Below are 24508 nucleotides of genomic sequence, written 5' to 3' on the forward strand. Positions count from 1 at the left end.
AATTTTGTATCCAAGATAGGTTACTGATCGATGGAACAATTGACATTTAGTCAATTTAAGTTTCAAACCAGCACCGCGAAGTTGAATGAGAATTTTCTTCAAACTGCTCAACGGCGCGTCAATATCTGATCGATCCGAGAGCTGAAACATCATCCAAATAATTTGAACAACCTATCCCGATTTTTTCCGCCCAACACTCGATCTATCATCTGCTCGAAAGTTGCAAGCGCATTGGACAGACCAAATGTCATGGCTACGAATTAGTAGTGTCCTTTCTCGGGAGACTGAGAACAGTTTTTTCTCTGTCAGACGGATCAAATTCTACCTGCCAGTCAAGCCCGAGTTTACCACCCGGACCAACAAATAGGTCCTTAAGGTCTCTCAGCAAAAAAAAAACATTGTTAATACTGGTCAGCCGAAAGTCCCTCAATCGAGGTAATCAAGTCTTGTAGATCAGTGGTCGGCAAACTTCATGTACTTGCGGGCCAAATATCAACTTTTTTGGTAGCGCGCGGGCCGTATAATTCCGCCTTCGAAGAATCGCCACAATGAACTTCAAATTACGGCGCATTCGCACCTTCTATTATTGCGTTAAAAGCCTGCCACAGTGAGATTTGTATGTGGCCTCTTTTGATATACTAACCAACAATACATTGTTTTTATTCACTCATTATTATCAATGTGAAGGATGGTGTTTTTATGGCAACTTTAATGGCAAAATCCCCTAATATCTACGATGCTGACTCGGCATATTTATTATAATTTCCAAGTGTAATTCATTTAAGATAAAGCTGCTCCCAGCACTATGAGCTTCCGAACGTGCAGATAACACGTTTTGTACTGTTTCGTAACGAGATTAACATTTAATTCCCTAATATCTGCGATGCAGACTGGGCATATCGAGCAAACTGGTTTTGAAATGTGCAAGAAAAAAAAATATTTTTCGCCCAAGCACTTTGGAATGTTCGACCTTTGTCGCGAACTTCCCTCCGTTTCCCAGACAATTTTACATTTTATAAATCGATATTAACTCGAATGACATACAACTGAAGCTACTTATTACAAAACAAGCGCCGTACACCAGCACTTGTTAAAACATAAATCCGTGTAAAAACAATAATAAATTTAGAAATAGTTTTTGTTTTATGTATTAAATGTTGGGTCGTTCGAGGGCCGCAATAAATTAGCTCGCGGGCCGCATTTAGCCCGCTGGCCGCCGTTTGCCGACCCCTGTTGTAGATGATCAGTTAAACCATCAGGTTCACCAGTCTTTCAGAAAGTAAAATTTGATCAATCTAAAATAGAAATGATTCCATGAAATATAGTAGAGAATTTTTCAAGTTCAGTTATGAGCGAAAAGTCCTATAAAAAATCATGACACTGTTGTAATAGTTAATTAGAAACGAGAGTGAACCAGCTCATTCAAATGATATTTAAATATCCAGGGACATGTCAAAATTTACGATTGATTGCTTTCGTACAGTTGCACAAGTAATTTTCGAAAGACTACATTAAAAGTAATGGCTAACCAAAGGGTTGGTGCTGGTATTCGCCACAAAAATAAAATGTTCAATACCCACTTTTTGAAAGGGAGTATAAGTACTTTTTTACAAATGGAAGAAAGGAAGGCAAGTTGGTCCAAACAACATTCCAGCACGCTTTCCTAAATCAGTTGCTGATCTCCCTGTGCCATGTTTAGTTGGATTTTTCAATTGTTCAATTTTTTTCAAAATTTTTCCTGCATGTCTCAAAATTGCTCGGTTGATTCCCTTTTTCAAACCATGATGTAATAAATATATCTCATATTGGTTTAAAAATAATCTATCTACATCGCATGCTATTTTGGATTCAATATCATATATCTATGATAAACTAGAAAGGATAATGTTTGAAAGTGCAACATTTTGAGTTCTAAGGAAGGCCTTCGATACCGTAAATCATGACATCCCAGTTTACAAGTTGAGACACTTCGATATTAGGGGTATAGCGAACAAATTCATTTATAGTTATTTAACGCAAATCTAAAAATGGTATCGCAATCCAAATTAGTGATAAAAAACTTGAAAATGTTTATTCCTATAAATATCTTGGCGTATACATAGGTAGCAAAATGAAATGAGATGTTCACTTATCCAAATTGACCGTTAAATTATCCAAGTCGGTTTGAATACTATACAAGCTTGAAGTTTACATCGCCAAAAACACTACCGATGATTTACTGCTTCTTATTTCAGAGCCATATCCAATATTGCACAACTGGGGTTCAGCTGATAAAACCCTGTTACATCGCCGAGCAATCCGTGCAATGTCTGCTGCCAGCCATTGTAGTGCCTTATTGGACACCTAGTGGACATAACGATCGTTACAACATTATTTTGTTCTTGTTGTTATTTGACACAGAATAAACCGCTTTTCTCTTCGAATACTGGACCAATTGCTTTGAAATTTTTAGTGATTGAAGATAAAATTTTTCCCCAGAAGGCTATTACTTTTATTCATTTTAAATATTTCTGTTAGCTCTGTGAAATTTTTTTTGTTTGCAATGACGTCATTAAACGTTCTGCGGGCATAGGTCCCCATTTTGTGTCCCACTGTACTGCTCCGCTTGGTGTGAATATATTTGTAGATTGTGATGTGACGGTATGGTACACCGTACTGTACTGCCAACAGACGTTTCCACAATTTGGGCGTAGCTCTCTTGTTTCATTTGATTATGATTTATCGTAACGAATGACAAGTCTTAGCAAAGCTTTATTGTTATCGATCCTTCTTTGTATCGAGCAATTTGTCACGGATTTTTGACCCTCATTTGGGAGTTGAGAATATGGTGTTTTTCATGATTTTTGCATTATTATTGCTTATTGAAGAAGTGCAAATCAGCGTTTCACTCCGTTAACGTGTGTTTTATAACACGGTGGGAACACGCAGAGTAGGGTCGATTACCCCTATAATGTAACTGGTGAAATAGAAGTTGCATAATATGTATGAGCATGATCAATGCTGGCGTCAGTTACAGTTGACTTTTCAGTTCTCGTCTTTCTATCAGTTGTGTAACCGCAGATCAATATTGGCACCAATTCATTTCCTTTATTTCGTTAACTTGCTTCGCAATATTATTATCATGTGCCCGTTATGGTGTGTGAGGCTTTTCAAGCATGGTTGTAAACATTGGATCGGTTCGTATTCATGATTTTGTGTGTCATATATAGGCTTTTAATTATGTTTCAAAATTCAGATAACTCAATGGTCTTTCCGTCTGATCGACTTTTGTTTTAGTTTTCGTAATCCAAAAATAATTCCAGAAAAACTCCGATAGACAAAAGTAGATACCAGTTTTATTTTTAAATTATAAGCGGTTAGGTATTCGAATCAAAGTAGAGCCCCAGACTGCGGTTAGTTCACCGGTATGTAGCTAAATAATATCCTCAAGCAAGTTGTTTACATAACGAACGAGCGTATTCCACTCAATTGCGAGGTCTGGAAAATCTGACAGCAGCATGTCTTGTTAACCAAGCAATTTGCGAGTGTGCTTGGCCCTTTTAGCGAATATTAGAGTGCAGATATGTTTTGTTAGAGTGGACTGTAAAATTATCTTGAGAAAAATTATATAATATCAATATTGAAAATAACATATATATATAAATATGTGATATTTATTATATATGCATATTATTGTTGACAGACTGTTATATTATTTATTTCATCCAAATTTTCTAATGAAGGCAAATTTTAGCAATTGTTTGTAACTTTTACTTTATGATAAATCTATATTATGGCATCAATAACAAATCTCACTTACAAACTTCTAAGCGTAAAACATCTATGCGCTGTCAGGAATTTGATCGAAGAACATTTCACATCTACATTCTCATTGGGAGTATATTTAAATTGGACGAAGGAAGACTCGATTCCTGCATATTATCCTCGGATAGAGGTACTTGACAAAGATGCAAATGTTATTTTCCTCAAATAACGCATATTTGCACCTTCATTTATATTATACGTATAGGACTACTATAGACATGAGGCAAAAATAACTCCCAAGTTTTATTTTTTGATAAAATAGGCAAGGAAAACTTTGGTAAATTTCTATTACATACACCACAAGGCATTTGATTGCCATTTTGCGTAAACTACGTAACCGCTACTCGCTTGTTATGATATATTTTATGTAGATATCTAGGGTCTCTTTCTGTGCAATACCGAATTGTTTGTCTATTGACCCAAACTTACAAATAAAAGTGATCGTCATCACTGGTAATTAGTATATTATCATTAGCAAGAACAGTTACCTATTTTCTGTTTGTGAGAAAACATTCCACAGTAAATGCGGGGTCTTTACTTTACCTGTCCAAGCCTCCTTTTCGCTCCAAAGAATTTCATAGAGTTTATAATGAATCACTTGTTATTGTAATCTTTAGAATACTAGAGCCTAAATAGTAGTTCTGTTAAAAAAATTTACTTAAACTAGGTGAACAGCTAACTGCAAGAGCATTAGCCATAGTAAGAATTTCAATTAATTAATATTAATACTTTTATTTATTATTCTATTATAGGTTAATTACACAATAAATCCATGGTAAACATGGAATATATACTACATAAATATATTGCTAATTTATCGACTACGTTGTTAATACCGGTATTAGTAAAATAAAATAATCTGTATTTATTTTACCAAATCACTTCAAGGAATTAATTTATTAAATATTTTCGTTATGAGAACATTGATTGCTTTTATAGAAATATAATACTCTATTTTATTTCAGTCTTTCTTAAAGCAAGGAAATTCACTCGGGGCATTCAGTGATATAGATGCTAAATTACGTGGAGTTGTCATCAATGTGGAACACGACGATAATGAAAAAATAAAATATGATAAAACACTACATATCAGTGAAAAGACAGATACTATAAATCGGGTAGAAAATATATTTTTGACTTCAATTTACTTTGAATCTTCTTTTGCGATATTGCCCGTAAATGTATTAAACAATATATATGTTTATATGTGTAAAGCTCATGGTGGCAATTGGAGTAAATCAATTATCTGAGATTCTTGGAACCAAAAAATTTTGGGAGATGAGAATGGGAACTGTGCATCCAAGTTACAGAAGGAAAGGACTAATGCCTGAACTTATAAAAAGGTAAGATCAGTAAATGTATTTATAGTGATACAACTTTTTTTGAACTCATTAATGTTATTATCATCATATCGATATTAAAACTTTACTATTTTCTTGAAATTTAGATCTACAGTTCTTGCCAAACAAAGGGGAATTGAGAAACTTGTAGGATGTCAAACATATAATAAAGCTCTGAAAGAACCTTCGAAAATGGACGGATTTGAAGTAATCAGACACATTGAATTGGAAAACTATCTTGACCCCGTAACAGGGCAAAAAGTTTTTTCGGGGATGAAACCACCAAATGACGTGCAAGTTTTATTCGCAAAAACTTTGACTTAGTGACATCCTGTGCTCTTCTATCAGCGGTCGGCAAACTGTGGCACGCGAGCTAATTTGTTGCGGCCCTCGAACGACCTGACGTTTATTACATACAACAAAAAATTGATTCTAAATTTATTATTCTACTACACTAGTCTTTACACGGATTTATGTGTTAACAAATGCAGCTGTACGGCACTTGTTTTGTAATAAGTAGCATCAGTTGTATGTCGCTCGAGATGATTTTGATTTTTAAAAGAAAAGTTAAAAATGTCTTGGAAACGGACAAAGTGCTTGGACGCGAGAACATTTTTCGTTCTTGCGCATTTCAAAACCAGTTTGTTCGATATGCCCGATCAGCATCGCAGATATTAGTTAAGGGAATTAATGTTAAACTCGTTATGAAAAGTTTCATCAAAAATTCGTCATCTGTGCGACACTGCAAAACGTGTAATCTGCACGCTCGGAAGCTCATATTGCTTCATCTAAAATGCATTACACTTAGAATAAATTTCGTACTCGCTTGTCAGATCGTCATTTGGACGACCGCGGGCAATGTGCCATAGAAACATCATCCTTCACATTGATAATAAGTAAACAAAAACGATGTATTATTTGATAAGATATTATAAAAGGCCACATATACGCCTCATTCTTGCAGACTTTTAACATAGCAATAGAAGGTGCGAATGCACTATTATTTGAAGTTTAATGAAGTGATTGTTTGAAGGCGGAAATATTGAGGGCCGCGCGACACCGGAAATGTGTATATTTGGCCCGCAAGTACATGAAGTTTGCCGACCACTGCTCTATATGGAGAACGGCATAATTACGCTCACTTGTGATTTTGCTCAGTCCGCGTGTGACTTAATATTGCATTCGAAAATATAGGTATTTTTCTCATTCCCGCCTCAAAAGTGAACATTGTGTATAATTTATGCTTACTGCATTTCAATAATTGAAAGAAAAAAAACAGTTACGTTGAATTATCTTCATGTTTCAGAATAAACCCAATGCCTCGTCCATGGTCAAATATTTTTGAAAACATTTTTATTAATATGTAAATTTAATTTAATTTTTACAAGATTTTTATTACTATATAGCCTACTGACAGTGAAAAAAGATTAATTTCTTTATCTTCCAGATGGTGTGAAGTTTCCTAATAGTTTTCAATTTCAGCATTCATACAGACTAAATATTATACAATATTTAACTCCCTTCTAATCATTGAATTTTTGCTTACCAAGTATTACTTATATATTTAATGATAATACCAAACATCACAAAACTTGCTGATATTTTAAATATTTTTAGTTCTAAGTTGTAGTTGGTATAATAAATAAATTACGCAGCTTCTGATCGCCCGCCAATGATTTTCACAGTCTTCACTGTGGTGACATTGAGTTATTATTGGACTTGGAATAGTTATATGGGTCGATTTTCTAAATTGTTGGTATTTTTGTAAGCAAAAATGCTCCTGACTGTAAGCAAATGATCAAGCAAGTTTATATTTTTCGTACGTCAAGATGGTTATTACTTTTATTTGTTCAAATTTTCTCATGCGGGTCTTTGGGACACGATATTTCACCCCTAATGGGACACAGGAAATTGGAGGGGGCAAAGAGAATTTGGAGGAAAACCACAATACTAAGCGCAAAATCGTTTTTAATTCGAATTCGTTTGCATACTTTTCCATTTATAAGAAAATTGTTTTTCTTAGTTTCAATATAACTGAAGGACTATTTCCAGTCACATGGTGTTTTCACTTGTGTATAAATTATTTGATCATAATGTGATTTCTATCTACCAAAATACCACTATAAGTAGTATATCTCTGTGCTCTAGGAAAGCTAACTTTTGTAGTTGGTTGACAGGCCGTCTGACGTTCAGAAAAGGGTTGATCTATTATACTTTCGACAGTTTCACGAGACTGCGAGATAGTCGTCGTAAAAATGTTAGACACAGAAAAATAAATTTTCAAATATTCCCAGGAGAAGCGAATTGGATGACAGTTACGCTGTCTTCAGTTTTACCAAATTAAATCAAGATGGACTAGATTTCGAATGCGCGTAAAGTGTACATTGCTCGTATTTTTGGATTGATGAACAGTGGGGAGCCGCGAGTGCTAAAAGCCTCCGAAAGGGTGCCACGGACCATGAAAGGTTTGAGAACCACTGATCTGGAGTTCGTAAGGCTTTATCGTACCGGTTTAACATGTATTTGATAATTGCCCTCTTGTTTTATTGTCATATACTCATATGACATTTTAATAAATTTTTCCGAGAATTAATTGATTCATAATTTATTCAAACCTGTATTCTTGATTGCAAGATCTGAATTGTGTGTGTATCATAGGCTTAAGCATTTGTTGAATAGTTCGAGTGAACTTTTCCACTTGTCCATCAGAACGAGGGTGATATGGTGTCGTATGCGTTTTGACAATATCATACAATTCGAACATCTCATTGAACAACCGAGATTCAAAATCTCGACCTTTGTCAGTGTGGATAATCCGAGGAACGAATAACTGGGTGACCAGCACATCAGCTGTCACCTATGAAGTCTGGTTGGGAAGTGAATAACACTGCACTCACTAGGTGATACTACTACTACTAGGTGATACTACTACTATTGATATCAGGGTCCAGTGAAGTAGATAAACAGTCTGGGCAGTCCGGGCGTTTACAGAGTCTGGTTTGACGAGACAGTTTATCTGCATTGCCAAGTTTAGTCCCTGCCCTGCTCGATGTTCAATATTGAAGTCATATGTGAACAGTGTAGAAATCTAGCGAGCCACCTTCCCTTCTGGTTCTCTGAAATTTAACAGCCACTTAAAGGCACCATGTTTAGTGCGAACCATAAAGTGTCTGCCTCACAAATAATGGCGAAAATGAAGGACTGATTGAATCACCGCAAACAGTTCCTTCTCTGTTGTACCGCCGTTCCGTCTTGGATAGAGTCCTACTGAAATAAGCTATAACGTGTATTTCTCCCCCTTGCAGTTGTGATAATACAGCACCAGTTTCAGTGCCACTCGCGTCGGTGTCCAAAATAAATTCCCATTGCACCAATGGAAAAGCCAGAATAGGAGCTGACGTCGATAGGCGCTTAATGATTTCAAATGCTTCCTGACAGTCACCAGTCAGATTCAGATATTTTATTTCAGTCGTGCATGAAACATTGTATTTACACAAGTAATGAAAAAAATGGTAACAAAAATATCAATTGAAACAAGAGAGCAATGCTCAAATATATGGACACGAAAACTATTTGCAATAATTGCATCACGCTGTTAAACCGGCAAATATTTTTTGCATTGATGAAACCGCGACCACCATATTTCATAACATGTTGAACACTATTGGAAAGATTGTAATGCTTCTTTATTAGCATATTGATGTTGTTTACCGCAGAACTGTAATGAAAAAAGGCTAAAAGATGAGCATAAACATTGCAGCTGTGCAAGCGTACAAAAAAATGGAATAAGTTAATTTGACTGCAAATGCAGTAAGAGTAAACATGTAAATGAACTTGATATGATTTGGCACATACCTACGTCATTGACTGTACATTGGTCATATATTTCATTCTCACATCTGCAAATTGCAACAATTTGATTTTTAAAATAGGTGAGTAGGCTATCGATCAATTTATATTGATAAAACTGAACAATATAACTAACTAATCCCATACAGCCATACCAGACTTGGAATGGTACCTTACCGGTAACCAGACAAGAGGCTGTGGTTCGCAATATGGTTAAGCCGTTCTATAGGCTTTTCTCTCCATCGGGATAATTATGTAAACCTTATTGTTACTGCAGCGGTTTGCAGCAGTGTCTTTAATGATTGACAGGCGAGATTTTATGACGTCATAGTTAGAATGTTCTGGAAATCATGTCATTTCCTGTCCCTGGCCTGTAACACGAGTTAGTGCTGTCCCTGTATAGTTCAGACGTGTATGGCTGTATTAATATTATTCTAGTGTCAGATTTTGTTGTTTGAATCTGCATGTATAAATATGAGCTTAGGATATGTACCGGTACTGGTATTGAGTTCAGTTGCATATTGTTTTGACGAAAAGGTAATTAATTGTTATGTTCTTGTTTACACAGTTTGTTATAATAATCTGCCAGAGAAGCACCGAATTCAATGTCAGTTACCGCAGTTTCAACATTGTAATTATCAATTAGCATTTAACCGGAACACAATATTTCATGTTTGATGACATTACTGCATTATTTCTGGACTTTGTCCTGTGGAAGCTGGATTTTCATGCTAATAAAATATTGAAACACGAGTCAAGCTGCATTGAATTGTTATTAGATTCGTCTGCTAGCATTCCATCAACAGACTAAGGAAGGGATCGAATGCCTGCAGCCACAGTAACTGACAATAGGTCTGCTGAACTGTCAGATTCGAGTAATCAGGAATAATTACAGAATTAACAACAATAACAGTCAACAGAATAATGGCAAGTCAAGACAACCGAGAAGAAGGAATATCAAAGTTCACACCAACAGCTGACAATCCAAATTATGTCAATTCTGATGTCAATTCCGAGTTGCTTGCATCTTCGAGTGGTATGTCAAAAGAAATAGAAGAAACAATGAGCGATATACCCAATGTGGATTTAAGGTGCCTTTCCAAACAAGTTCAGCATTTAACTGATGAGATGAAAGGTGAGGATGATGCACTCTCAATTGCTGGTTCTGCTTGCTCTAATTGCAGTCACAAAAAAGAAAAAAGTTCAATTTCTCAACAAAGCAACTCCAGCCTTGTTTCACTTAGACTGAAATATAAAACAAATCTTGCTGACCTGAAAGTAAAGCAAAAGTATCAGCAAGAGGAGGATATACTAATGAAGGAGTTCCAGTCATCAATGAGCAATCTTAAGCTTCGAAGAGAAATTGAAGTAAATGAAGCCTGCCTATCTGTTCTTGATGAAGAAGAAGTGAAACTTCAACTGGAAAGTAATGAGCTCTCGGCTATAGCCAGTCAGGACTCTGGTAAGGTTCCAGAGTCGTCAAGTTGCCATGGAGAGCCATTGCTATTACAACTGGAAGGTACCAAGCAGTTGAAAGTAACCAATCAAAATTTAGGTGAGACATCTAAGTTGCTAATATGCCATGGAGAGCCATCTCTATCACAATTAGAGAGTACCAAGTCTTTGAAATTAACCGAACGGAAATTAGATGGGGCTTCCAAGTTGCCAATATGTCACGGAGAGCCATCTTTACCAACATCAGCTAGTTATGTTTATTCTGTTTCTGGTTCAACAAGACATTTGCAAACACCATCAACCGTAATTTGCTCATCACATCCACAATTTGTAAATTCTGTCGTGCAGCACCTTCCAATCGACGGTCAATGTTACACACAAAATGCCATGCAAAGTGTTCCATTTTCATATGGGTATGCACCAATGAGCAATTTACTATCTCCACAAAACCTGTATTCTACTGTGAGACAAGGTGATAACTTGCTAAGCCAGCTCAATGGTCAAAACATTGTCAACAATCACCCCTTTTCCAGTGGAATTAAGACAACATGTGATAGATCAGCAGATAGAGGACGAGCTCAATATAGACTTCCAGAAATCAAAATTGAAGTATTCACTGGGGAAATTATTAAATATCCATCATGGGAGACTGCATTCAATGGTTTAGTTGATAACAAAGCGGCATGTGTAGAACAAAAGTTGAATTTGCTCAGCCAATATTTGAGCGGTGAGCCGAAAGAACTTGTGCAAGGTTATTTGTTACTTCAGACCGAAGATGCATATGTAATGGCAAAGGAGGAGCTGAAGCGAATGTATGGGAATTCAAATTTGATAAGTAAAGCGTTTGCTACTAAATTGAAAGAATGGCCCAATATAGCACCACATGACCCCATTAGCATAAGAAGGTTTTCTGACTTCCTAAATCAACTTCTGGCTGCAAAAAGGCGGTTTCAGTGTTTGGGTATTCTGGATTACTCCCAAGAAAATACGAATATTGTGGCAAAGTTGCCATATGACGTTATAAACTTGTGGAGAATTGAAGTTAGAAAGTATAAACAAGAAAAGAAAAATGAAAATGCTTATCCATCTTTTGATGTTCTTGTAAGATTTGTGTACGATCAAGCAGTGAATGCCAACATTCCAGAATTGAGTGATCTCAAAAAAGAATCTAGAACATCGTATCACAAAGCCGATATGTCAAACAGAAGATCCAAGGTTGTGGTGCTATCCACTTCAACAAAAGAAGAGTGTAAATCACAATGTAAATTTTGTAATAAGGATCATTTTCTCCAAGATTGTGAGAAGTTCATTAGTTTATCAAGGATGGACAAGAAACAATTCATTCTAAGCAACAATCTTTGTTTTGCGTGTGGCTCGGGAAGCGGTCATTTTGCACGAAATTGTAAAGATAAGGCGAAGTGCAAAATATGCCAGAAAACTCATATGACTTGTTTTCATCAAGCAGAAAAACAAAAGACGTCAGAGGAGACCACATCTTTATGCACTACGACCAGTAACAAGATTGACCAATTGCATGACATCGAATGTGACTTATCTATGATACTTCCAGTGCGGATCAGAGATAAAGGTGATCATAGTAAGGAAGTTTTGTCTTATTGCATTCTAGATGAGCAATCTAATACAGGCTTCATCAGTCATCAGGTCCAGGAAGAACTTGGTGTCAAGGGACACGAAACCAGCATAACTCTATCAACAATGTTCAAAAGCAATGTGGCCATTGCAACTAGAAAAGTATCATGTTTGGAAGTGCTCAGCTATGATCGTAAAGTGTGTATAGGATTGCCACCGGTGTACACTCGAGAAGAAATTCCAATTAGACGATCACAAATACCCACACCAGATAAGGCAAGGGCATGGCCTCATTTAGAAAAAATTGCTGATCTAATTCCACCATATCATCCAATCGTTCCAGTTGGATTATTGCTTGGGAACAACATTCCTAGTGTACTGAGACCTAGAGAAATAATTGCTGACCATGATGACCAGCCATATGCTCAAAGGTCAATTCTGGGCTGGGGAATTGTTGGAGCAGTGCGGAGGTCTTCACTCAAACCAGCTGTTTCTCATCTGATTGATACTGATGTAAGCAACCATGATGTAGATATTTATCCTGAAGTAACATGCAGATTTGCTTTATTGACAAAGACAAAAGAAATTATTGAGCCTCACCATCTACAGCGAATGCTGGAGCTAGAATTCACAGAGCGTGAAAATAAATACAGCGAGCTTTCCATTGATGACTCTCGATTTTTGAAAATTTTATCAGAAAATATAGTCAGAACCAATGATGGTCATTTCGAAATGCCTCTGCCTTTAAAGTCTAGGGAAGTTTCATTACCAAATAATAGATCACTAGCATTGCGTAGACTGCTCCAACTTAAAAAGAGACTACTGAAAGACGAAAGATTTAAAAATGACTATGTTGAATTCATGGAAAACACACTTCGAGATTGTGCCGAAAGGGTCCCAGATGAAGAATTGTTGCTGCTCAATGGTAAAGTTAACTACATACCTCACTCTGGAATTTACCATAAAAGGAAAACTGATCAAATCAGAGTTATATTTGATTGCTCTGCGGTCTACGCTGGTGTTTCATTAAATGACTACCTTTTGCAGGGTCCGAATTTAATGTCAAATTTGGTTGGAATTTTGTGGAGATTCAGGCAAGATTCTATTGCAGTAGTAAGCGATATTAAGTCCATGTTCCACCAGTTTTATGTAAAAGAAGAAGACAGAAATCTCCTACGGTTCTTATGGTGGGAAGATAGCAACTTTAACAGAAGTATCGTAGAATTTCGAATGAAAAGTCATCCATTTGGAGCAGCCAGCAGTCCAGGTTGTGCAAACTTTGGTTTAAAACGATGTGCTGATGAAGGAGAAGCCGAATACGGAGAAGCGGCAGCTAACTATATTCGACAGGATTTCTATATGGATGATGGGCTGAAGTCTGTGGCTACAGTTGAAGAAGCAGTTGATTTAATTCAACAGAGTCGAGCACTCTGTGCCAGTGCTGGCCTCAAATTGCATAAATTCATATCTAATAACCGTGAAGTGCTTGAATCCATACCAGAAGATGAAAGAGCTAAGGATATTAAAACTCTGGACGTCACAGTTGATCCTCTACCAATTGAAAGGACTTTGGGTATTGTCTGGTGTATTGAATCCGACGATTTTCAGTTCAAAATAGAAATAAAGGATCTTCCGTTTACTAGAAGAAACATCCTCTCTTCGGTGAGCTCTATTTTTGATCCTGTGGGATTTTTAGCACCAGTTGTTTTAAGAGGAAAAATGATTTTACAAGAACTCTGCAAAGAAAAATATGACTGGGATGACCCAGTGCCTAATTATTTGCGATGTAAGTGGGAAAAATGGCGCAATGAAATTCTAGAATTGGAGCGACTGAAGATTCCTCGCTGTTATAAACCTGAAGACTTTGGCCGTATCAGCTCTGTTGAACTTCATAGTTTCTCGGATGCCAGTGAAATTGGTTATGGCCAGTGTACTTATTTGAGACTGACTAATGAGCGGGGTGAGATTCATTGCAGTTTTGTTATGGGAAAGGCTCGTGTAGCCCCGTTGAAGCAAATCACAATACCAAGAATGGAGCTGACTGCAGCTGTGATCTCAGCAAAAATGAGTGATCTAATTGTTCGGGAGCTCGAGTATAAGGACATCAGTGTTTTTCATTGGGTGGATAGCAAGGTAGTTCTCGGCTACATAAATAATGAGGCAAAAAGATTTCATGTGTTCGTAGCTAACCGTGTGCAACAGATACACGATTTGAGTAAATCTGATACATGGTTTTACATCGATTCATCTGCGAATCCTAGTGATGACGCCTCAAGAGGCATAAGTGCAAGAGAACTTCTGTATGATTCTCGCTGGCTAAGAGGACCAGAATTTCTTTGGCAACAAGTTCAGAGTTGGAAAAGCTCATTATATAAAGCTGATGAGGAAACTGAAAATTGTTTGATAGAGGAAACGATAAATCGGCGAACTAGTTATTAATCCCATATGTAATTATTGAGAGTTGGTTCCGCAAGTGTAATTTTCTTTAGATTTTGTAAGGAATCTATGTGTAAATAGTGCTGTTTCTTTCTTAATGTTACTCTGTTTAATTTTATGTGTTCATTGAGTTAGGTTTAGAGTCGATTTGTATAATTGCAAAACATAGTAGGTAGTTATTGTTTTGCAGGAGAGCCATGTTACTGCAGCGGTTTGCAGCAGTGTCTTTAATGATTGACAGGCGAGATTTTATGACGTCATAGTTAGAATGTTCTGGAAATCATGTCATTTCCTGTCCCTGGCCTGTAACACGAGTTAGTGCTGTCCCTGTATAGTTCAGACGTGTATGGCTGTATTAATATTATTCTAGTGTCAGATTTTGTTGTTTGAATCTGCATGTATAAATATGAGCTTAGGATATGTACCGGTACTGGTATTGAGTTCAGTTGCATATTGTTTTGACGAAAAGGTAATTAATTGTTATGTTCTTGTTTACACAGTTTGTTATAATAATCTGCCAGAGAAGCACCGAATTCAATGTCAGTTACCGCAGTTTCAACATTGTAATTATCAATTAGCATTTAACCGGAACACAATATTTCATGTTTGATGACATTACTGCATTATTTCTGGACTTTGTCCTGTGGAAGCTGGATTTTCATGCTAATAAAATATTGAAACACGAGTCAAGCTGCATTGAATTGTTATTAGATTCGTCTGCTAGCATTCCATCAACAGACTAAGGAAGGGATCGAATGCCTGCAGCCACACTTATCCTTTTTGTAAAGTCTCTTCCTCTGCATATTTCTGTATTTACTGATTTATGTACACTAACCTGCTGCACATGTTGAAATTTTTGTGAAGTTCCTTCCTCTGCATACGGTACCATACGTATTTATGCAAATGTTGTTTCCAAAAAAATGTAACGAAACAGCGAAAAATCAGAAAGGCATAGCAGCTGTGCAGACATGCTGGCTCATTACAAAAACTTAATTTCAATGCAGGCACACACTCTAAACAAATATAATTAATGCAACTAGTACAGTAATACTGTACTAGTCTACCGATATCGTACCTGTACAGCTGTACCGGTACGTACCGTAACGGACTACGGTACCGGTATCGGTAAGACGGTACGTAAACCTGTATTCGCTATTTGATTAAGCTTTTCAGATTCGCTGTTTGACTAAGTATAATATATTAATAGCTATTGCTTCTACTTAAACATTTGAACAATGAATACACCAATACCACCACCGAGAGAAAAAACACCACGCAAAGCAAAAAAATCATCTACAAAATCACCAAAAGAAATAAGACAACAGGCTGAGGCTCAATCTGAAGAATATATATCCAAGACCGATTCGCCACAATACAATGAAATTGTGAGTGGAATATTGCCTGTTATATCAAGGAACATCATAAATGCAATAACATTACAACTGCCAGCAATGATAGGTCAATGTCTGGAGGAAAACCTGGAACACTCAGGCAACTCCGACATCCTCACCCCCATAACACCTAACATTCAGGATATTCTTAATGATCTGGGCCAATCCATGAGGGAAATTAGAACCGAACTATCAGAAATTAAAGAAAGTCAGACATTCCACACCAAAATGTATGATGATCTGGCAGAAAGAAATAAAACTTTAGAAAAACAAACAATTGAAAACAAAAAAACAATTGATAATCTCTTTGAAAGAATATTTGATCTTGAAGACGATTTGTTCTATGTCTCAGAAAAAGTGGAAGATCAGGAGAGAAGGGGACGTCTGGAGAATCTTGAGTTTCATGGGATTCCTGTAAAACAAAATGAGGACACAGATGAAATTGTTTGTAACATTGCGAAGATGATAGGTGTCGACATCAAAGCCACTGATATTTCTGTATCTCATAGGATGCCAACAACGGGGGAAGAAACAAGATCTCCAGCTATAATCGCCAAATTTGTACACCGGAAAAACAAAATCAAAATCTTTGAAAAACGAAAATTTCTACGCTCAATGACACCGAATACCATTTTCAGTAATCCATCAAAAATTTTCATTGCTGAAAATCTGACAGCCCTCAATAAGGACTTGTATTTTAGAGCACGAGCTGCAAAAAACAACTGCGGCTATAAGTTCCTTTGGACATCAAATGGGAGAGTATTTGTGAAGAAAAATGCTGAGATCAAAAACTCTTTGAACATTCGTTACGAAGATGACCTTTCTAAAATTCAATAACTTATATGTGAGTGTACCTTTTATTCATTTATTTTCCTAGTTAATCAATACCGAACTAACATGTTATTCATGTAAAAACTTACTAATATCGTGCCAACCAAAACTAACCTGTGAGATATGTGGGTCCAATTTCCATCTTGAATGCTCCCATTTTTGCCAACCGTGCTCAGTTGCATCACTGCCCCATCAGTCATCTAATCAGATTCATGGTGCACTTGCGTTCAATTCTAAAATTTTGCATGAAATAAGTAGATGTGAATGTAAAAAAGTAGAAGTGCCAAATTTAAAAACAACTAGTAAATCTTTTAAAAAAAACTGTCTTATTGCATTTCATATAAATATTCGGTCTCTTCAAAAAAACCATGATAATTTAGTGAACTTACTATCTGAATTTATTACCCCCCCTGACCTCATTGCGATATCCGAAACGAGACTTGGTATTAATCCAATCTCAAACATCTCCTTACAGAACTACGAGTTTGTTCATAAGCCCTCCAAAACAAGTGCTGGTGGAGTAGGACTGTATGTGAAGCAAGGCTTAGTCATCACTGAAACTCAGGATTATGATTTGAATCACCCAGACTGTGAGGATTTGTGGATAAACCTTAAACTGAGTCCAACTGTTACATTCATAATTGGAATAATTTACAAACATCCCCGAAAAGACATTCCCAAATTTACAGAAAAATTATCCAACAGTTTAGAAAATTTAAATAAAGAAAAGAAATTGTTTATCTTACTAGGAGATTTCAACATAAATTTACTAAGTCCAACAACAGATCTGGCAACTATGAAATACATTGATATGCTCCTAGCAAATTTGTCACTGCCCTTAATTACCTCGCCAACAAGGGTAACTCGTTCATCCAGTACACTAATTGACAATATTTTTACAAATGCGATAAAATTTGACCTAATGAGCTTCATTATTCTTAGTGACATCAGTGATCACTATCCACAATTCTGCACAGTCTATGATTCAAAATTTAAAGGGGGTCAAGATCAAGATAAAATATTGAAACGAGATATGAAAAACTTTTCTATTGATGCCTATAGAACCAATTTAGAATCTTCTCTTAGCCCAATCTCAAATTGCCAAATCACTAGTGATAACTTGAATACTCTATTTGAAACATTCATAGAAATAATTCGGACAACTATTGATGCTCATGCGCCTTTGAAAGCAGTAAGTCGGAGTGAAGCCAGATTTCTAGCCAAACCTTGGCTCACCAAAGGGATTCATGTTTCTATTAGAAAGAAGCATAAAATGTACAAAACCCACTTCAAAAAAGGTAACAATATTCAACATAGATCATACAAAACTTACAGTAAATTATTAAAAACCCTAATAACTAAAGCAAAAAAATTATATTACTTCGATAAATTTAAACAAACTTGTGGTGATATTAAATCTACTTGGAAGTTGATAGGACACTTGGCCAATATCAAAAAAGAAAGAAAACTTGCAATCAAAGAGCTAAAAACTGAAAATGGGTCGATGGTATGTGATCCAGTCTGCATTGCTAACTATCTCAACAATCATTTTACCTCTATAGGGCCACAACTGTCTGAAAGTATACCTCAGTCTAATGAGTCTTTTTCGACTAATCTCAAAAATCCAGTGAAAGAATCCTTATTTCTTAGACCAGCAACATTCAATGAAATCTTTAGCACTATAGCAATGCTACCGGATGGTAAAGCGGTTGGGTATGACAATATACCAGCTAAATTTTTAAAAAATGCTGCTGATATAGTGTCCCCTATGCTTTGCAAGTTATTTAATGCCTGCATAGACTGCACCATTTTCCCGAATTGCTTGAAAATTGCCAAAGTTACTCCTGTATTCAAAAGTGGGCAAAAAGAATGTGCATCCAACTATCGACCTATTTCAGTTCTTTCGGCCATAACAATAGTATTTGAAAAACTTCTACACACCAGACTTATACAATTTATAGATAACCATAGCATTATAAACAAATCCCAATTCGGTTTCCAAAAAAAGCACTCTACTAATCATGCGATTCTTGACATGGTTTCTTACTTTTATGACGAATTAGATAAAAAAGAGCATATTAGTGCCATATTCCTCGACCTAAAAAAGGCATTCGACACCGTTGATCATAACATATTAGTTAAAAAGATGTGCCACTATGGTATTCGCGGACATGCATCAAAATTATTCCAGAACTACTTGAGCTCACGTCAACAATATGTCAAAATAGGATCACATTGTTCTAAACTTGAAACTGTACAGTGTGGAATTCCACAAGGATCGATAATCGGGCCAGTAATGTTCATACTCTTTGTCAATGATCTCCCTCATGCCACTAACCTACTTGTGAAACTCTTTGCTGATGATACTGGACTATTCGGAAGTTCAGCTTCATCAAATGATTTGGAACTGTACATGAACTCTGAAATGCAAAAAATCACATCTTGGATGGCTAGTGGTCCCTCGCGACTCCTGTCACACATATGAAGTTCTTTTTTTTACTTATTATATATCTTGCCATATTTCCGTGATATATATATATTGATTGTGTTGACGAATAAATGATGATTGATTGATTGATTGATTGTAAACGGTACCGGTACGTGCCGTACAGGCCACAGGGACTGTCATAGCTTTCCCAGCTATCGTACCGGTACCGGTATCACTTTCGCTTAACACGGGAACCACAGTCTACAAATACTGAAATATATGGAAAGTGAACATTGATTGATTGAACACCGAGCGAAACAGCACCTCAAAAACCTTTCATTGCGGGTACCGGTAACCCCAAACATCTCGATTCCCCATAAACAACTCCTAGCGGAGCAAGAATTACGATCGCTTCTCAGTTGATATGCCTTCGCGCAATCGCCACAAGGTGTCACTATTTTTTATTCTGATCACTTCTTTGAACACAAAAAACGAATCTATCGAAGTCCACAGGAAATTTTAAAATAAATAAAAGAAATAGCCTTCTGGAGAAAAATTTTATCTTCAACCACTGAAAATTTCAAAGCAATTGGTCCAGTATTCGAAGAGAAAATCGACTTTTTAAAAACGTGTCAAAGAACAAGAACAACAACAACATAATATTGAAACGATCGTTATGTCCACTTCGTGTCCAAAAATAAAAAGACATACAATATATATTCAAATCGAGAGAGTCAGGAGATCACTGATTATAGAAGTCAGTTTAGCTTATTAACGTCATGCTCAAATGAGCTCAAAGAAAAAAAAAAACATGATGCTACAAATTTCAGATAACAGAAGGGAAATTCCCAGCAACTGCCAATAGGAAAATATATTAGCAGTTTTTGGTACATCGATAATAATTGGGCGAGAAAGAAAACCATTTCAAGGTAATATATATGTGCTTTTGTTTTGAGGCATGCATAGGATTTATATATACCGGTACCGGTAGATGCGAGTTGCAGTGCTGCAGCAAAGAAATAACCATACAAAAGACTGAATGATTATAATATTCAAGATTATACATCAACGAATAGTGATATTGACAATGCCGTTAGCATTGCACCATGGTAGACAATACAATGCAAGACAATATAGGGGTTTTGCAGTATTCATCTTTTCACAATTCTGAAACAGATAGTCCTAACAAAGGCAAAATTACTGACAGAAATAAGCATCAAGATAAAGATTTTTTAAAGCTTGTTTAAATAGAATATAATTTTTAGAACGAATTGAATCAGGAAGCGTATTTCATAGTTTCACATCCACAAATTTTATAGTGTTTTGTGTAAGATTAGCAAAATAACGAGTTACATAATAAGAGCTGCTGATAGTCCACCCACATTTTACGTTCCTTCAAGTCAAACAAACTAAAGTTTATAGTGGCATAAACTATAGTGGCATAAACAGGCGCATAACTCCTATAATAGTTGGCAGTTTCCAAGAAACTTCTAACATTTGATACTCATTGAGGCGTTTTCAGCATCGCAAACTTGGATTATATATAAATAAACAGAATCATGTCATACGCAAGTAAGGCCAACGAAGGAACCACCAACACCGAAATGTCCACAAACAACAGACCGAGGTCATTGTTTATGGAAACTAATGTGGATCTCGATTTTCATAGTCTCTACAAAATAATAACCGAAGAGCCACTTATTTCGCGATACAAAGACGAAATTAAAGGCCTGTACGAAACAAGGAAAAGGATTTGGCTAATCTCATTCAAGCCAACCTCTGACAACAACAATAGTTGTCGGGATGAAATACTTGCAGCCACAGAAGGTAAAATCGAATCCGAACTCGGCAGCATAAAACTATCACTTCCAGCAGGGGCACCTGTCCGAATTTCACTCAGAGGAATCCCTGATGAAACCACATACACAAGAGTAGTCGATAAAATCAACCAGCTTAACATTGGAAAAATTAGGAACGTATCAAAGAATAACCATAGGAACACAACCTATGGTTGTGACTCGTCTATAACATCTAACGAATCGGAACTTATACGCGGAAACCTCTCTGCCCCAGCTTACATTGAAGAGGGAAATGGAAATGAAATATATAACTCACTTTACTATACGGATACACAGGCAAATAGTAAAAACAAAAGAGACAGACACGATACAAACTCAACATCATCAACATCCCAAACAAGTCCGAAAACAAAGAACGGAAAATCAAATGACAAATCAACATAAAAATTCAATACGGATTTATAATTTGGAATTATTAGCTATTAACAGTCAACTGGGTATAACAATTGGATATAATGTCAAACATTGGAATCAACAATTATAAAAAAAAAAAAAAAGAGGGAAGATCCAAAACCAAGTAAGAATTTACATACTACCAATATATTTCCACGCCCTTTTTTAATGAACTTCGTTCAGTGTACGAAAATATCTATATGGTTTTTATGTTTTTGAAAAACTTCTTCAGACAAGAATGATGGGGAATATTTTTCAAAAGCACAACCAGTAAACAATAATAGTGAACAGCCAACATCGAACCGAAAAACATGACTAACCTTATATCAAAGCTTTCAATTACTTCAGTAAACGCAAATGGAATTCATAAAAACTGGAACAAACTAACCAGCTTCATTGAACACCACAACTCGGATATAATTAATATACAAGAAGCACATCGCATAGATAATAACAAAATAGATCGACTACTACTAAACTTAGGATACGAAGCATACATAAATGCTTTAGGGCAAACAGAAATTAGACGGGGAGATAGGCACTATTTCTTAGGGATGGCAACACTAAATAAAAAAAAATTATACGAAAAAACAAGAATAACACATCAAATTATTGTACCAGGAAGAATTAGTTTTATTGAAATAGAAAACGAAGCCACCAAAGAAAAAATAACAATAGCCAATATTTATGCGCCCCACAATATCAAGAAACCAGAAACTCAAAAATTCTACCAGAACCTCATCATGAAGCTTAAAGACGTCGAAAATGTGAAAATAATTTGTGGAGATTTCAACATGATAACTTCGAAATTAGATTCAAAAATAGATAAAACTTTCATATTAGAGAAGGCGGCTAAAGCATGGAAAGAGCATACGGAAACTTACGGTTACCTAGACACTTATAGGTACTTACATCCAAATAAAAAACTGTACACAGTGACAATTAGAACACAATCAAGGCGCATTGATAGAATATACGTATCAAAAGAAATAGCCCACGAAATAAAAAATTCAGACTATAAAGTAAACACAGTAGCGGATCATCATTTTGCGGCACATGTAACTTTCAGAGAAACAAATAAAATAACTTGTGGTAGAGGGAGTTGGAAAAATAATGTATCAAGCTTCGGTAAAACAGAAGTATTAGAAATGATACTAGATATATATGAATTTGAAAAAGAGAACAAAGATATGTACGAAACAATTGCCGAGTGGTGGGATAACTTGAAGTGCAAATTTAAGAAAGCTCTTATTAAGTATGGCATTAAAGATACCAATTTAAGAAAGAAAGAAGAAGAAGATATCAAACGAAAAATTGTTGAGACTGTTGAGTCAAAAATTTCGAAACCAGAAAACTACCAGTGCTATAGCCTTCAGTCTCTTACCGGGCAGTACAAAGAACGCGAGTATAACGCTGATATTGAAAAAGGGCGACTCACGGAAATTAGAAAACTATAGACCTATATCCAACCTGAACGTTGACTATAAAATAATAGCGAAAATAATAGCAAACAGAATGAAAATAATAGCAGGAAAATATATTTTAGATACACAAAAATGTACCATCCCAGGTAGATCAATTAATGACTCTTTGAGAAACATTCAAACCATTTGGGAATACTCTAAAACTCAGGATACACCATGCTACATTATCAGCTTTGAGCAAGAAAAAGCATTTGACCGAGTTAATCAAAAATTCCTATTTAAAATTATGGAGAAAATTGGATATAATAAAAAGATACAAAACCTGATAAAGGAAATGTACAATAACATATATAGCCAGATACAAATCAATGGAACAGCTACTGAGAAAATATACAACAGCAGAGGGATAAGGCAAGGATGCCCTTTAAGAATGTATCTATACGCGGTAACGGCAGATTCTCTTGCAAGACACATAACCAAAAACAAGTCAATTAAAGGATTTACCTTGGGCAAACACAAGGTCATCTTAAACCAATTTGCCGACGATAATACCACTTTTGCAGTCACTATACCGGACATTTATGGAATTTAAAAAATATGAAAAAATAACAGACCAACGCCTTAACGACAACAAAACAAAAATCTTGTGCTCAAATACACTAGCCAAGACAAGAATACAACATACTCCCTACGTAAAATATGTATGCGAAAACACTACGATATTAGGACAAATATTTGGCAAAGATTACACGACAAAAACTTGGACAGAGCAAGAAAAAAAAGTAAGAAACATATTGCAAAGAAATTCCACTCGTAATTGCACATGGCTCGGTAAACTGCAAATATTGAACGCGCTGTGCATATCGCAGATAATTTACCATGCCAGAATAATCCCGATCAGTACTTGGCAAAGAATGAAACTCAATAAAATATTTTTTGAATTTCTGTGGCATCCTGAAAAAATACAATTAATAAAACAAGGTAAATTAATCTGTCAGGTTAGAAATGGAGGTATTGGAATGCCATGCATAAAAAGTAAAATCGACGCATGCAACCTTGAAAAAGTGAAAATAATGAAAAACTTGGACCACCCAAAAGAAATCTGGCACACTATTGAACTATATAATCTAGGAACGAGAATCAACAAAATTAATAAAGGAATTTACACCAACCAGATGCCACACTCTGATAAGAAACCAGTAATATGGAAAAAATACTTAGACATGACAGAAAAAATTGGTATTACTAACGAAGAATGGGAAACAATCTCTTTCAAACAGTTATTTCAAAATATAGTTGAATTAAATTCGGCCGTAGAGAACAAAACGATAGACGAAAATATAAATTGGAAAGAAGTTCTAGGAAAGGAGAAGGATGTCAACAATTTTATAACAAAAAAAGAGAAAATAATTTCATATAGATTGGCGCACGACGGAGTACTGAATGGTCAAAAAAGGAAAAGATTCAATTTGTTGCACTCAATTGAAGGAAAACGAGTGTGGTCTGAATTGTCAATTCTGTAACAAGATAATTCTGAACATCTATTAACAGAATGTCCCCTTACATGGCGAATAATCTATAACATCCAAGATATATTAAATGCAGTATTCGGTATACATCATCCTTTTTTGAATAAGACAATCTATTACAATAATTATATAGGAGAAAACCAACTAATAGTGAAAATAACAGTAAACATTCTGAAAGC

General features: G+C 35.8%; 2 protein-coding genes and 1 long non-coding RNA gene across 3 annotated transcripts; all 3 read left to right on the plus strand.

The window, feature by feature from the left end:
• The first annotated feature begins 3738 nt into the window (after window positions 1–3738).
• LOC144411804 (uncharacterized) lies at window positions 3739–5054 on the plus strand. The gene is made up of 2 exons (XM_078109404.1): window positions 3739–3934; window positions 4770–5054. The coding sequence occupies exons 1-2, from the start codon at window positions 3773–3775 to the stop codon at window positions 5052–5054; spliced, it is 447 nt and encodes a 148-aa protein (XP_077965530.1). The 5' UTR covers window positions 3739–3772.
• Window positions 5047–7545, plus strand: LOC144411871 (uncharacterized). The gene is made up of 2 exons (XR_013468937.1): window positions 5047–5147; window positions 5252–7545. It is a non-coding gene; the product is annotated as an uncharacterized LOC144411871 (long non-coding RNA).
• Window positions 7546–15709: 8164 nt separating this feature from the next.
• Window positions 15710–17980, plus strand: LOC144432458 (uncharacterized). Its single transcript, XM_078120599.1, has 2 exons — window positions 15710–16709; window positions 17845–17980. The coding sequence occupies exon 1, from the start codon at window positions 15710–15712 to the stop codon at window positions 16700–16702; it is 993 nt and encodes a 330-aa protein (XP_077976725.1). The 3' UTR covers window positions 16703–16709; window positions 17845–17980.
• Window positions 17981–24508: the final 6528 nt, after the last annotated feature.

The sequence above is a fragment of the Styela clava genome, chromosome 15 (genome assembly GCF_964204865.1).
Source record: "Styela clava chromosome 15, kaStyClav1.hap1.2, whole genome shotgun sequence".
In the NCBI taxonomy this organism is placed as follows: Eukaryota; Metazoa; Chordata; class Ascidiacea; order Stolidobranchia; family Styelidae; genus Styela; species Styela clava.